Below are 16,361 nucleotides of genomic sequence, written 5' to 3'. Positions count from 1 at the left end.
TTGAAACAAGGTCTCATTAAGTTGCAGAGGGCCTCACTAAGTAGCTGAGGATGGCTACAAACTTTGAATCCTTCTGTCCTGGCCTCCCAAGTACTAGAATCAAAAGCATGCACCAGCATGGCCAGCCCTTTTCATTAACTGAAATCCTGGTTTCTAGTATGAAAAACTGAAGTGTCATCGTAGTACTTAGGAGGCTGAGACGAGAGGACTACTGGTTCAAGATCAGCCTCAACAACTTAGCGAAGCTCTTAGCAACTTGGCAAGATCCTATTTCAAAACAAAACAAAACAAAACAGGCTAGGGTTGTAGCTCAGACATAGAATGCCTCTGGGTTCAATTCCCAATACTGTGTGCACACACACTTAAAAGCCAATGTCGAGCCGGGCGTGATGGTGCAGGTTCGAAGTCAGCTGCGCTAGCTTAAGAGACCGTTTCCAAAAATAAAAAATAGGTCTGGGAGTGTAGGCCAGAGGTAGAAGGGCTTCCAGGAACCCCAGTACCACCAAAAGAAAAAAAAAAAAAAAAAGCCAATGTAGATACCACAGAAACCAGAATTTATTTTGCTTTTCTAATTATGCATAATATACTGAAATATCTTTACATATTTATCTAAAAGATGAAAACCTTTAATCATATTAATGCTTCAAGTAATGAGGCCTTAGATGATTGGTACTACATATGGGAAAATATTGTGTCTACTAATGCAGAAACCATCAAAAGTGAATTAAAATTTTTTGACTAAATTTACTAAAAAAATTTAGACTTCATTTCTGAGTCTGAGATAGTAAAGTTTATCTCTGCACTTCCCATGACCTTAGCTCTCCAATAAGAAGAGGTGTGAAACAGATAAGTCACAGGACACTAGGAAGTTAAATGCTTAAGAGAACAAATGGTCTTAAGTTTATTTTAGCACATTTTCTTTTTAGTAAGCGTTCACTTGCAGAACGTGTGTGTGTGTGTGTGTGTGTGTGTGTGTGTGTGCGTGCGTGCGTGCGTGTGTGTCTAAGGATTAAGCCAGGGGTATTCTATCTCCAAGCTACACCCCCAGCCCTATTTTATTTTTTATCTTGAAAAGGTCTCTTACTAGGTTGCTGACAGCCTCACCAGTTTCTGAAGCCGGCCTCGAAGCTGCAATCTTCCTATCTCAGTTTCCCAGGCTGAGACAGAATACTAGGAGTTGCTACCACGCCCAGCTGAACAAGCTCTTACATACTAAAAGAATTCCTGGCAGGGCATGGCAGCACATGCCTATAAACCTGGTACTTGGGAGGCTGAGACACAGATTTGAGACCAGCCTCAGGAACTTAGTGAGGCTCTCAGAAACCTAACAAGATCCTGTTTCAAAACTAAATAAAACAAAACAGGCTAGGAACCTAGCTCAGAGGTAGAATGCTCCTGGGTTCAATCCCTAGCAACACACACACACACACACACACACACACACACACTCTCCTAAGAAAAATTTTACCAGCTACCTGATACTAAAAAAAACTTTAAAAAATAACTAAAATGTCATTCATTAAAAACTACATTTGTGAGCCGGCCGTGGTGGAGCACACTTGTAATCCCAGCATTTGGGAGGCTGAGATGGGATGATCACGGTTCACGGACAGCCTCAGCTAATACTTAGTGAGGCCCTCTGCAACTCAGTGAGTGTCTGTTTCAAAATAAAGAACAAAAAATCAGGCTGGAGGTATAACTCTGAGGTAGAATACCCCTGGATTCCAACAAAAGAGAGGGAGGGAGGGAGGTTGATTTTGACAGATGAGTGAATGAGAAAGGAACAGACTCTGGCAAAGGCACACCTACCGGATCAGTATAAGTGAGGTAACTTTTCCGTAGTCGGCTGGCGTGAAAACTACACCAACCCTTTTCATTTCCAAAGGCTGCAAATTCAAGCGGAGGGTGCCAAACCTGGGTTCCTCTGGACGCGTACCCTGCAGGTCACAATGGTACAATTAAACAACTCTACTCTCACACGAAGCAAGCTGCCCTCTTCAGTGAGTGTATCACAGAGTACAAACACAACTGGTTTTCTTTTAATGGCTCTCCTGACCATCCTCACTCACGTATCTTTGCTGCCGTTTTGGTCTGTGTGCTTGTTTGGTTTGGTGGTGCTGGGCACGAAGCCCAGGGCATCCCACATGCTGAGCTCTGCCCCAGACCCTCATAAACCTATCTAAACTTACCCTGATCACTTCACACCAACAGCTGCTAAGCTGACAAACACAGGCAGAGGCTGCAGGACAACCTGACGCATTTGCTCAGACAGGGCTCACTTCCTGGCTTGGGTGGGAGCTGAGCTTAAAAGCCTTCTACGCGAAGATGTGTTCAATGTAAAACATCAATCAGAAAACAAACTACAAAGTCTTGACTGCAACCGCCTGACAAGACCACCCACCAACTGCTGCACAATCCTGAGATTTCTCTAATACTGAATTTAAGTTTATATAGAAACCATCTTTTTTATAGTCTCCCTAGTCAAGAGAAAGATCTTTTATTCATATCTTTCTTTATTCTAAGATTTCATTCTCTGAAGAAAAAAAACCTCATGTTATAAATTTTAATATCCAAGATTCATTTTTCTTTACAGAGCTTTTTATAACTCCTTCTCAATATATATTATGTATGTGGAACTAGGGACTGAACCCAGGGACGTTCTACCTTTGCTTATAAAGCCCCTTTTTTCTTTTATGCTTTGAAACAGCATCTTGCTTGGTTGCTGAGGCTGGCCTCAAACCTGCAATCTTCCTGTCTTAGCCTCCCATGTACTTGGATTATATAGGCATGTGCCACCATGCCCAGCAAAAAATAATTATTGTTTGAAGCTATGTTCACATAACACTGCACAGTAGTATTTCTCTTTCCTCTGTGTGTGTGTGTGTGTGTGTGTGTGTGTGTGTGTGTGTGTGTTGCTGAGGACTGAACCCAGGGGTATTTTACTTCCAAGCTACACCTCCCACCCTATTTTTTATTCTTTATTTTGAAACAAGGCCTAAGTAGCTGAGGCTGGCCACGAACCCAGATCCTCCCGTCTCAGCCTCCCAAGTACGGGGATTAGAAGCATGCACCAACATGCCTGGCTCTGTGTTTTCATTTTTTAAATTGTTTTATCCTTTAAACGTTGCTATCATTTCCCACACTATCTGAAAGAATAAACACTCATGGTATTTGATCCATTTTCACTAGGAGAAAACCCTGCTTTATACACAGAACATAAGCTCTTAACAAAAACATTGCTGACTCGTGGCATTCAATCTATAATAATAATAATAGCACAATTTAAATAGTTCTTATATGCCAGGTACTAGATTACCTAGGAGATATAAATATCAAGCCATCCATTTTATAACCTTACTGAAAATCTTCAAATATTACCATGAGTGACAAAGATGAAGCTTAGAAAGATTGCCCAAGGATGCTCTCATAAGTAAAGAAAAGAAAAAGCAGGATTCCAAAACCATCCATGTCCAGTTCCACATACTGGTTTTTTTGTTTGTTTGTTTGTTTTGGGTTTTGTGTGTGTGTGTGTGTGTGTGGTACTGGGGGTGGAACCCAGAGGCTTTTCTACCTCCAGGCCATCCTCCCAGACCTATTTTTATACTTTATTTGGAAACAGGGTCTCACTAAGTTGCTGAGAGCCTCACTAAGTAGCTGAGGCTGGCTTCGAACCTGTGTGATCCTCCTGTCTCAGCCTCCCAAGTGCGGGGATTACAAGCGTGCGCCACCACGCCCAGCTTCCCACATACTGTTAATCACAGTAACCATATATTTAAACACAAACCAACACAATTAAAGTGCACGAGTCCTTTCTACCAGTTTTGACAATACCTTTGAGGTAAATTTTGAATGTCTCCAAGGTACTCACACTATTCCGTTTGTCTATGCAGTAAGTTAAAAATGGTTAAAAAAAATTTGCCCATATCACAAATTCTAATATTCTTGGGGAAACATCCTTTACTTCTACAAACTTCTTCCAAATGAGCTGCACTATTTGTTCAAATCTGAATTTTCAGATATAAAAGAAAATGGCATTTTTTCAACTTCAAACTATATATATGATTTAATAGCAATATGACAAAATACCTAAATATTTGGGGCTCATTCTCTCTAGAATGCTGGGCCCTGCCTGGTAGAGAGAATGGGAGGAATCGAGAGGGCTTCTAAGGAAGAACAAGACCACACCTCCTACAGGCTCCAATCCTGCCAGTACCACCCAGACCACTTACGAGAAAAGAAAGTTTGCTGGTAACGTGTATACTTCTGCGCACGTCTGTTGACACTCCCCTTAAAAACTTGCTGTACTCCTTCTGTTTGACCTCCTAGTTCAAGGTTATCTGTGGTTTCCCTCCAGTCAGACCGGGTAAGCCTAAGCAACAGCGTATTTGGGGAAGGATAAGGGTGGGAAAAGAAAAAAAAAAAAACCCCAGTGCATTCACATGTGTGTGTGTACATGTGTATTCTTTTTAACAGGTGTTCCTCCGCTGGATCTCAATCTGCGTGAGGCCAACACTTAGCTGTACAATTAATTACTGAGTAAAAACCAAGAAATTAGCTGGCTGAGTCCCCAGGCAAACCATGTAACATTTTCACTCCAATCTTAAATCTAAGCAAGACCTCATGATTGCTCAGAGGCTCAAGAATTTGTAGAAAAACTTTTCTTTATAGGTATGATGACTCTGGAGCCAAGTGTGGTGGCACACGCCTGAGACAGGAGGATAGCAGGTTCAAGGCCAGCCTCAGCAACTTAGCGAGGCCCTCAGCAACTTAATGGGACCCTGTTTCAAAATAAAATATTAAAAAAAAAAAGGACTGGGGATGTGGCTCAAAAGCAGAATGTCCCTGGGTTCAATCCCCAGTACCACAAAAAAATTAAAATAAATAAATAAATGAGATGAGTATGACAGAAATTAGGTAATTTGCCAAAAAAAAAAAAAAACATGAATATGGTTTAATAAAAGAAGATTTTTTTACAAGCATTTGTTTTTACCTTATCTCACCCTAAAAAAAAAAATCCGGGGAGGGAAAAAGAATCCTAAAAGATAATACATTCTGAGGTCTCAAGATTATGGCTTTCTACATTGCTCTTATTTAGCTGTTATTTTTTCATCCGCATGAATCTAAATCATCAAATTAAAGTGATTTATAGGTTAACTTGAATCTGACTCCCGCTGCACTAGCTAACTGGAAAAACCTGCTTCACGCCCTTCATGCTTAGAGAACAGAAATGAAAGAACCAAACTCAGGACATAAAGACGCTCTGAACAGAGCAGGAGGCTTCTGCGGCTGGTTTCCCAGCATTCTTCTCTACTTCAAGATGACATCCTACCCGGTAAGGACAAGCTTTGGTGACCTGGAATTCACCAGTTGTGAAATTAATCATCTGCATATCGGTGCCAAACCTACAAAGGAAAAAGAAAACACAAATGTTTAAAATCACACTCAGATCTGCTACATAAAGAATAAACAATACATATGTGTGCACATGTTTATTTGCATATAGAAGAGCCCATGTTTCTCCATGTGCATGCACACAAACACCTCATCCCACCTTGTCACTTCCCTGGGCCCAGCTCCATCCACACCCATCCATACCTGGCATATTCTAAGTGCTAAGTAAATATTCAGGGACTAACTTCAGCACACTCTTTGGGCAGTAAAGAAACATACAGTGACCAAATCTTTAAATATGAAGCAATTAATTTTTCCCCAAGTGATTCATAGCTGAGGAACCCAAAAGGAAGGCAACTCTCAACCAAAGGCAATCTTATCCCCTAGACACATCTAGACATCTAGCAATGTCTGAAGACATTTTTGGTTGTTGTGGCTGAAGAAGTTACATCAACGCCTTCGGTTGGGGTAAAACCGGGGACGCCGCTGACCATTCAACATCAAGACAGCCCTTCCTCCACCGCAGTCACCTAGTCCAAAATATCCAGATTAGAATATTCAAAAACACTAAATTCTTTTTTTTTTTTTTGGGGGGGGGCCTAGAAATCGAACCTGGGGCCTACATATGCTGGGCACTCTACCACTATCTATACCCTCAGCCCTTTCACTTTTTTTTTTTTTTTTTTTTTTTTTTTTTTTTTTTTTGGTGGTACTGGGGTTCCTGGAAGCCCTTCTACCTCCGGGCTACACTCCCAGACCTATTTTTACATTTTTATTTGGAAACAGGGTCTCCTAAACCAGCGCGCGCGGCTGGCTTCGAACCTGCGCGATCCTCCTGTCTCTGCCTCCCAAGCGCGGGGATTACAAGCGTGCGCCACCACGCCCGGCCTTTTCACTTTATTTTGAATCAGGGTTTTGCTAAGCTGCCGAGGCTGGCCTTGAACTCACAATCCCATGGCTCCAACTTCCTAAATAGCTGGCATTACGGGCATGCACCACCGCACCTGACTTTAAATTCTTTTCTTGTGTTGCCCAAAGATCATCATGATTCAGATATTCAACTTTAGTAGTATATGTGAAAGCTGGGCGTAGTGGCGCAGGCTTGTAATTCCTGCGCTGCTTGGGAGGCGGAGACAGGAGGATCGCGCAGGTTCAAAGCCAGCTGCGCTGGCTTAAGAGACCCTGTTTCCAAATAAAAAATATATAAAATAGATATGGTCTGGGAGTGTAGCCCAGAGTAGAAGGGCTTCCAGGAACCCCAGTACCACCAAAAAAAAAAAAAGAAGAAGAAGAAGAAGAAGAAGAAGAAGAAGAAGAAGAAGAAGAAGAAGAAGAAGAATATGTGAAAAAGTATGATAAAATTTCCTAAATCAAAAAAAGAGTGTTCTGTTGAATTCAGACACTAAACCTGCCATGTGATGCCTCCCCCCCAGCCAGGTGCTTCCATTAGACCACAGGCACCAGGGGTGGGCTCCCCAGGCACACCGGCCAATGAGTTAATGCTGTGTACAGCCAGCCGGGCATGATGGTTGCTCACTTGTAATCCTAGTACTTGGGAGGCTGAGACAGGAGGATCACAAGGTCGCCGCCAGCCTCAGTTACTTAGTGAGGACTGCTGCAACTCAGTGAGATCTTGTTTCAAAATAAAGAATAAAAATAGGGCTCAGAGTTTAGCTCAGAGGTAGAATGCCCCTGGGTTCCATCCCCAGTACTACCCCCCCCCCCACACACACACACATACACACAAATATTGTGTATAGCAACAAGAGCAGTCTGGGGGAAACAAAGACAGGACTTGTACTGATACCAGTCCTGACTGTTTCCCAAACTGTCCAGCAGAGGGCCTTCCTACCATCTGTGCAGAAGGCGCGCTGTGGCTTCAGGCTTCGGGTACAAGGAGAGAGGCAGGAGCTGTAAGGAGACTGGCAGAGAAGACGGGTTCCTCACCATGAAGTATTTCACCTGAAGGTGAGCAGAGGAGGATTAGTACAGCAAAGGATGTAGCATCCCCCGAGCTATTCCTGCACAGAGCCCCACCTGAATCTCAAGCAACTATCACAGCTCCAATCAAGGGACAGCTCAGAAAGTAGAGTGCTTCAGAAACCAAGCACTTCAAAACCCATCCATGTGGCTGGGTATAGCTCTGTGGTAGAGCAGGTGCTTAGCACAGGTTCAATCCCAAGCAGGCACACGCAACAGGCTATGTCATGGAAGGCAAAAAACAGGCTGGGGAATATTCAAAAAGATTAAAGAAATGCCTTAAGATGCTGGCTGCATCCTGAGCAAGGGGGGTAAACCCATCACCAAGCTGGGCATGGTGGTGCATGCCTGAATTATAGCACTTGGGAGGCTGAGGCAGGAGGACTGCAGGTTCAAGGCCAGTACACAGTGACTTAGCAAGACCCTGTTTCAAAATAAAAAAATAAATAGGTCTTAGTATAACTCAGAGGTAGATTCCCCCACCCCGGGCTCAATCTCCAATGACATGTACACAAAAAATTTGTAATCAACCTAAAGAATGATAGTGAGCTCACGAGAAAAACCTGAATACAGAAACTAAATTAGATAACAGCATTATGATTAATATTTCATTTTAGGATTTTGATCAGTATACTCTGGTTATGTAAGAAAACGCCCTTGTTCTTAATGCACTAGAAAGGGGCCTAATTTCTGATCCTGTCACATGGCTCCCAAAAGAATGCAGGCGTTAAAAGAAAGAAGACATGATAGCAGTGTGGCAAACTTTACACAATGATGGATCCTGGGGAAGGGTCACTAGGACTTCTTGGAACTATTCTTAAAACTTTTCTCTAAGTAGGGATGACTTCAAAACAAAATACTAAAAGAAAAAAATAACAAACAGGCATAGCATGTGATCCCTCAGTGTTCAAAGAACACCTGCTAAGGAGTACACGGAAGACCACACTGATCCAGTTCTCATGAGACAGAGCTGAAGTGTGTCAGTGGCACCTCTGTCCCTCACACTTCTTCCTGCCACCCTGCGTAGACGGGAGACGCACACATGGGAAGGAAGCTAACCCACTGAGGATAGAAAGCAGACAGGCAGACTGCACCACGGTCCTGCCTCTGAGCTCCTTATTACGAAACTACATTGTTTTCTATGTCAATAGTTAGTACTTTTATTTTCTTTCTTTGCAGTACTGGGGATAGAACCCAGGGGCCTTTTACCTCCAAGCTATACTTCCAGCCCTATTATTTTATTCTTTACTTTGAAACAGGCTCTCACTAAGTTGCAGAGGGCATCACCAAGTAGTTGAGGCTGTCCGCAAACGGCAATCCTCCTGTTTCAGCCTCCCAAGTACTGGGATTACAAGCGTGCGCCTCCGCGTCCGGCTAATACTTTCTCAAGTCATATATTTTACGTAGAAGTTCATACTCAACTCAAAGTCTATTCATTCAAGGGTTTTCAGTCTCAGCGGCACTTTTCCCCTCATTTTTGACACCACCCTACTCAAAGTGCCCATTTAATGACAGGCCTGGGAGTTGGAATAAGGTTTGGTTCTGAAAGAAAAGCTCCAGGTGGAAATACTCCGGTGTCAGTGAAAAAGAGATGAAAAGAAACCTGATCCTCACCACACTCTTCCTGAGAGCGGTCGCGCTGAAGTTCAACACGAAGCCGGGCTCCGCAACCAGGCGGGGCAAGAAGGAAGCAAAGGTTTCGGGCTCCCTGGACTTCTTCGAGTGGGCAAAACGCATCATTCCTAGAACATTCCTCCTATATAAGTGATAAGGAGAGAAATTACTATGGAGAATAATTCTGACATTACAAAAAGGGGAAATCACTAAATACCATGCCCACTAAAAGGAACAAGAGCCATTTGGGGAGAAATGGCTTATGCTAGACCTGAAGAAAAGATGGTGTAAGGCTGACGCTGGCAGGCTGGGTGCACAGCTGAGCGGCAGACTGTGTGCTTAACAAGTGCGGCCCTGGGTTCTGTGTCTAGCACCCAAAATAAAAAAATCCGTGTGTGTGTGTGTGTGTGTGTGTGTGTGTGTGTGTGTGTGTGTGTGTGTGTGTGTGTGAAGAGACCCTAGACCACTACATTTTAATGGAAAGCAAGGAAGTGCTCCAAGAATGGTGGCAAAATGGCAAAGAGAAAGCCAGTGTAGTGGCGCACACTTATAATCCCAGTCATTGGAAGACTGAGACAGAAAGACTGTAGTTTCCCAGTCAGTCTCAGCAAGTTAGCGAGACCCTGTTTAAAAATAAAAAACAAAATAGGGCTGGGAATGTAGCTCAGAGGTAGAACACCCCTGAGTTCAAACCCCAGTAAAACACAGACACACACACAGAGATACACAAGCACTGTGAAGGGCTCCCATGCCAAATCTGAGATGATTTATCATCAAAAATAATAATGACACCGGGCGTAGTGGTGCACACTTGTAATCCCAGTACTTGGGAGGCTGAGACAGGAGGGTCGCACAGTTTCAAGGCCAGCCTCAGCTACTTAGTGAGGCTCTCAGCAACTTAGTAAGACCCTGTTTCCAAATAAAATAGAAAATAGGTCTAGGGGTAAAGGCCTCTGGGTTTCATCCCCAGTACCACAAAAAAACAAATAAACAAATAAATAAATAAATAATGACAGTAATAGAGCACAACACTCTAAAGACACATGTAGTGACACTCAAAAATAAGAAGCTTTTTAAAAACAGTATGCTAATACACACAGAATGAACAAAATACTTAGAAATGTCGCCATTTTGGATCCATCAATCTAACAGCTGGGTCAGGCAAGGATTTTTCATGAATGCTCAAGCCACAGAGTGAGCAAATTTGTGTATCAAATGATCACAGCACAGCTTACTAATCACAAAGAGAGAAAGGCTCCTGCCACAGACCACCTAAACCCAAGGATCCCGCTCAGCAATGCTAATAAGCCGACGCCACGTGCCTCCCGACAGGGAGGACACAGGTCAGACAGGTAACTAGGACTCACTGAAAACGCTGAGCCTGAGTATGAACCTGAGGAACAAACCAGGGGAAGCCACGGTTCCTAAAAAATTATCAACGTGATGAAAAGTGAAGACTGGGCGGTGCGCACTAGTCTAAAGACTATAGAAGTAAGACAACCAAGCGCGATGCATGGTCCCTGAAAGGCCTGGACTAACAGAAAGGAAAAACCAGCTGTAATAAATACTGCTGCTGCAACTGGGGACATTTTAATAGGGACTGCACATCAGGTAACACTGTGTCAAAGTTGAGTTTGTGGAGCAGACAATGATAATATACATTAAGAAGAATATCCTCCTTGGAGGAAGGAAACAATTTTCTAAGAAAGTATTTATTTCCCAATAAAGTCCTGAGTGATACTTTTGAATGAGGTGAAAATGTGTGTACTCATAGGAAAAGAAAGAAAGAAAGAGAGAGAGAGAGAAAGAAAGAAAAAGAGAAAGGAATAAAGAACAGCCAGATGTGGTGGTGCAAACCTATAATCTCAACACTTCAGAGGCTGAGACAGATGGATCACAGATTGGAGACCAGCATCGGCAACTAAGTGAGACCCTCGGCGGTTCAGCAAGACCCTGTTTTAAAATTCAAAATATAAAAAGGGATAGGAGCGCAGCTCAAATAGCTCAAAGGTAGAAGCTTTGGGCTCAAATCCTAGTACCAAACACAAAAAAAGAAGGTAGAATGTGAATACCTGGTGAACAGAATCTAGCTGAGGACTACTTGAGTGCCCACTGCACTACCCTTTCTACTTTCCTGAGTCTTAACATTTGTCTAAGTAAAGAGTAGAGAGAAATATCATCGATCATTAAAAATTAAGGAATAGCCAGGCATGGTGGCGCACGTTGTAATCCCCGCGCTTGGGAGGCTGAGACAGGAGGATCACACAGGTTCGAAGCCAGCCTCAGCTACTTAGTGAGGCTCTCAGTAACTTAGTGAGGCCCTGTTTCCAAATAAAATAAGTCTGGGAGTATAGCCCAGAAGTAGAAAGCCCCTGGGTTCCACCCCTAGTACCACCCAAAAAAAAAAAAAAATTAAGGAGTGCAATTTCAGAAAAGTACTATGCAATAATTTTTCCCACTGTTGAACAACAGAAGAGAAGAAGGAGGAAGACATACCTGCAGACATCTCCATTTTTATATTTCTTCCATCTTTCATACAAGTGGTTTGCAAGTTCAGAATCCACATCCCAGGTAGACCGATCCAGAGAAAGGCTCCCATCCCAGATAGAATTTTCTATAAGTTATACCAGATTCCATATTTAGATGTACAATCAGAAAGTATACTGCAGTTAGTAAATAATTCCAAGGACTGCCTGTTAAAATTTTTCAAACTGAAAGGGCCGCAGAAGGAATAAAATGCTGCCTCTTTCTTCTGCCTTAAAGCCCCCCACCCGACTCAATGGCAAATGATATATCAAATTAAACAAACATGTAAAAAACAAAACTAAATAGAATTATGCAAAGGCATTAACATAAAAGACACATGGCTCATGAATGCAGCCTGAAGCAAGTCACAGTTACGCCTGTCACATTTTTAACAGCTTTCAATCTAAAATGTAAAACTGCTTCCGTGTAAGTGCTCACCACCACCTGAGTCTTTCAGGAGATACCAGGATGCAGAGAGAGGACCGGCGACCCGCGCAGGGCTGGCTCTACGCAGGCGCACATTTGTAAACTGGTCTATTGTTTACAAGGACTAAAGCAACTGAGAGCCCCTTAAAGGAGGTCTAACTGAAACGTGCACAGTGCAATCTGAAGTCACTGCAAGATGTCTCTGGTTTGCCTCACTCTCTCTGCATAACTGTTCTGTCTTCTCTGTGCTAAGCAGGGTTGGTCAAGGAGAAAAGGCAGGAATCTCCGAAAAGAAATATTGGTCCTTTAAAACTGCCCTTCGATTAAATATCTTAATACAAAAATTTAAAAAATAAAACTAGGAACAGCTTCCAATCAACACTACGGCTGCCAATCTCACACCCCTCTTAGCAACTACAAGATGTTTATCTCCTTACAGCGATGCAATTCTAAATTACTTGCACTAACTTCCAGTTGGTTCTTTTATAAAATAATCAGAAATTTCCAGCCTTTCCTGGTGATAAAGCTGTTATGATGATCAAACAATATTATTTTTTTAAATCCCTCACAAAAGCAAAGCTACTCACGAATATGAGGGCATTGAACACAAATACCCCGGCTATGTCTGGAGATAATAATTCTGAGTTGTTCTCTCAGTCATCATGCTAAGAGCAGACCACGATGCCATTGTCAGCAGAGTTGATCATCCCGTCTACAAATGCTAGTTCCCCACTGCTTCCCACGCCCCCCACGCTGGAGTTCTACAGAAGCCTAAGGGCAAAATACTTACCTGCTTTGGATTTTCCCATGAAATAATGCATGCCACAATGTGCTATCACTTCAAAACCCAGACTCCCTTCCTAGATTGAAAAGTAATATATGAATAACTTAAAACACAAGACTCGACATAAAAATCCTAATGCACTAAAATACGAAGCAGACGCGGGCCTCCGCCGCAGTAAGCTCCCTTTTAACCAGAAGCCAAACAACTAGGATGCGATGCTCCAGCTTCCTTTCTCCTTGAATCTGTTTAGAGAAGTCAGAGCTGCCTCGCACAGAAGAGCCGCTCCCGGGGCCCTGCACAATCATCGTTCCCCATAATGACAACTGTGGGGCCCACAAACACCAAGCTGCCACATGAGGTGAAGATGAAATTAGTCTCTGAACATTCTCAGTCAGTTTTGTTTTCCTGGTTCGTTTGTTTTTCAACTGTACTCTCATCCTCTGAGAAACCATATGTCAATCTCTAATAACACGGAGATACTCAGGACACATTTAATAATGCCCCGTTACCTACAGGTCTGGAGAATACAAACTTTTACTTCCACACACACCTCAAACCTGCCTCCTGTTCCCTCCTCCCAGGCCACTCTTCTTATGTGCATCTCTTGATTAGAAAAAGAAACATTTTAAGAAACCTCCCCAGCTCAGAATATGGATAAATCGAATTAGACTTCCACTTTTATGGGAGTTTGATTGCCTTGCATTTTTGCTGAAATTTTGATTTGCCCTACCTTCCCCCAAGAGGCACTTCTAGCTATGAAACATCAACACTAAAAAGTGAGAAAAATCATAAAGATGGTTGCATGAATGTCTCATAGTGAAAAATCAGAGTCTAGTGTTATACAGAATAGCTCGGATCAAAAGGAAGCAATAATAACTAAACGAAAAGAAACAAACATTAAGGAAAAAAATGAGACATGTTTAACCTAATTTAAATTAAGCGCAGTTTTCCCAGATTTTAGAAAGTATCTCTTGTGAACCGTTTTCATGCTTTAAACTTGGCCCACTAAGGAAATTCAAGGATTACAAGCAACTGAAAGCCATTTAAAAGAGGTCTAACTAAAACATTCACAGTGCAATTTGAAGTCATTGCAAGTATGCATTAAAAGCTCAACTAACTATGAATGCTTTAATAAGTCAAGCATATCCTATAGCAAGCATATATGTTCCTTGCTCCAAAACTTTTAGGAAATAAGAATTGGGATAGAGCTCGTGGGAGAGCACTTCTCTAGCCTGTGTGAGGCATGGGTTTCATTCCCAGCACCACAGGCACACATAAAGGGGAGAATGTAAATGACACTGTTTAACTATTTGTTCTCCTTTAATCTCAGAATTACCTCACAAAAAAAAAAAAAAAAAAAAAAACCAGACCCTTTCCAAATAAAGGTTTCTATGTCTGAACAAATTTATCACCAGATTAGCCTGGCAATATCCTTCAATTTCTTAGACAGCCTTAAAGAACATGAACGCATTCGCCCTGTTAGTAAAACCCAAACAGTTTAAGAAAGTAAAAAGAAACAGTAATTATTAAGAAAATTATAACACACAGAGCGTGTGGTAAACAATACCTTGGTTGGTGCTGAGAAAATCTGTAGAGGTATTGTAAAAATGGCACCTATGTTTGTAGTCAAAAATACATTGGTGAATAGATTTATGGCCATGTCTTTAACGGCAAGGTTCAAAGAAAATATATTCCAACAGCCTGGAGGTAGAAATAAAGGGCCAGTGAAATTCACAATCTAAAAAGAAAAAAAAGCAAGAGAGATTACTTTTCTTACTACTAATTATGATTAGAATCATAAAATCTGATGTTCAAGTTCTTTTCTACTTTAGAAAGTATAATTTTACTCATTTAGTTTCAGATGAAGAGCTGAAATATCTTGTACACTTGATAGGTCTTAAATATTGCTTAATATTCCACTATTTTAAATTTCACAAAAATAATCTTAAAGTTGTTATAAATGGCACTTTGCAAAAAGCGACTGTTTTATCACAAGCCAGCCTTATTTTTTTACTGCAAAATTAATTTTGGATGCAAATCAGATAACATTTTTGAGTAATGGTAAGAGAAAATATTATTACAATGTTGGTTGTTTTGAACTCCTGGATCTATAGGTTAAGAAAGAGAGAGAGACAGAGAAATATCCTAAAAGTAATTCTGAAAATGTTAAAAGAAAAATATTTGCTTTAAAAATACATCAAAATACCCAGGCGTGGTGGTGCACGCTTGTAATCCCAGAATTTGTGAGGTTGAGATAGAAGGATTGCAGTTTGCGGGCAGCCTCATCTACTACTTAGTGAGGCCATTTGCAACTCAGTGAGACGCTGTTTTAAAATAAAGAATAGAAAATAGGGCTGGGGGGTGTACCTTGGAGGTAGAATGCCCCTGGGTTCCATCCCCAGTACCGCGAATTAAAATAAAAAAATCAAAATTAAGCCGGGCATGGCAGCACGCCTGTAATCCAAATACTTGGGAAGTTGAGACAGGAAGATCATAGGTTCATGGTCAGCCTCAACTACTTAGTGAGACCTTCCACAACCAGTGAGATGTTTCAAAATAAAGAATAAAAATAGGGCTGGAGTTATAGCTTGGAGGTAGAATTCCCCTGAGTTCAATCTCCAGTCCAACCAAAAAAAATCAAAATTAAATTTTACAGATATTAATTTCATAGCATTTGACTTTAAGCAAAGCTAGGAGGAAAACCCATATTTACCTTTAAAATGTGCTTGGTCTCCTTGGAAACAAACACATCCTTTACCACAATACTGTGGTCAAAATGGTTGAGGTACCACACCGCCCACTCTCCTGATGTCTCCTGGTGACTCTCCAAGTGAAACTGAGCTGCAGCAGAGTCCACTCTGAAGTACCTGTGAACAGGAGACAGGCACGCTGCCATCCGAGTGCTGGACTGCCCTCGGCACCTAAGGAGCCCCAGTGCAAGAAGGGGAGCCACAAGATGTTTACAGATGTTGGAAACAACCACAGAGATCACCCCCCTCAACCTGTTGTCTCACACGTGGAACGACTGAAGGCCAGGAGGAAGGGTCCACGCCATGACCAGGGCAGCTCACAGAGGCCACCAGGACAAAAAGGCAGAGCCCAAGTCCTGCTCAGGGAACATCTGCTGTGCATTTACACACACCTGGCTGCCTGGCCTGGAGCCATTTGATGAACTGAATTATTTAGCTTTCTCTTCCCTATTCTGCTAGTAAACCTTCACTGCTTGCTAGCAGTGCTAAGGCAAAAGGAGAGACGTCCAGAAAGAATGGTACAAGTCACAGCAGTTACAACTGAGGGAAGCAGAAGACGTACCCCTGGACCACCGCAGAGGAGAGGCACGCTGCTACTGCTGGGGTGCTTTGTGTTTTCTTCACATCATCTGTAATTCCGCTATCACATGATGCAGCTGCTTTTGGTATAAAGAAACAAATGGGAAGCATAAGTATCTTTCTTTTCTTTCACTAAACCTGAATAAAAGTAAGATAAAGGTCTTATTTCTTTTTTAATTTTTTTTTTTTTTTGGTACTGATGATTGAACCCAGGGGCATTCAACCTCCAAGCTATACCCCCAGCCCAATTTTTTATTCTTTATTTTGATACAGCGTCTCACTACGTTGCAGAGAGCCTCACTAAGTAGCTG

The 16,361-nt window shown here is 42.1% G+C and overlaps 1 protein-coding gene across 4 annotated transcripts in view; it reads right to left on the bottom strand.

The window, feature by feature from the left end:
• The window catches only part of TMEM131L (transmembrane 131 like), a gene marked incomplete at both ends in the record, with an annotated part of 190,820 nt that overhangs the window by 42,687 nt on the left and 131,772 nt on the right, over positions 1 to 16,361 (bottom strand). For 2 of the 4 annotated variants that reach the window (XM_080697376.1, XM_080697378.1), the window contains 9 exons: positions 1,810 to 1,937; positions 5,330 to 5,402; positions 7,244 to 7,353; positions 8,986 to 9,127; positions 11,482 to 11,599; positions 12,728 to 12,797; positions 14,289 to 14,459; positions 15,435 to 15,588; positions 16,034 to 16,130. In XM_080697376.1, the coding sequence (XP_080553502.1) occupies positions 1,810 to 1,937; positions 5,330 to 5,402; positions 7,244 to 7,353; positions 8,986 to 9,127; positions 11,482 to 11,599; positions 12,728 to 12,797; positions 14,289 to 14,459; positions 15,435 to 15,588; positions 16,034 to 16,130 (1,063 nt within the window). The remainder of the gene's footprint in view (positions 1 to 1,809; positions 1,938 to 5,329; positions 5,403 to 7,243; positions 7,354 to 8,985; positions 9,128 to 11,481; positions 11,600 to 12,727; positions 12,798 to 14,288; positions 14,460 to 15,434; positions 15,589 to 16,033; positions 16,131 to 16,361) is intronic. The other 2 variants (XM_080697377.1, XM_080697379.1) reach the window with 1 other exon arrangement.

This window comes from Muscardinus avellanarius (genome assembly GCF_963383645.1).
Source record: "Muscardinus avellanarius genome assembly, chromosome: 6".
In the NCBI taxonomy this organism is placed as follows: Eukaryota; Metazoa; Chordata; class Mammalia; order Rodentia; family Gliridae; genus Muscardinus; species Muscardinus avellanarius.
The sequence above is the reverse complement of the archived record's forward strand: the minus strand, read 5'-3'. Positions and strand labels throughout refer to the sequence as shown.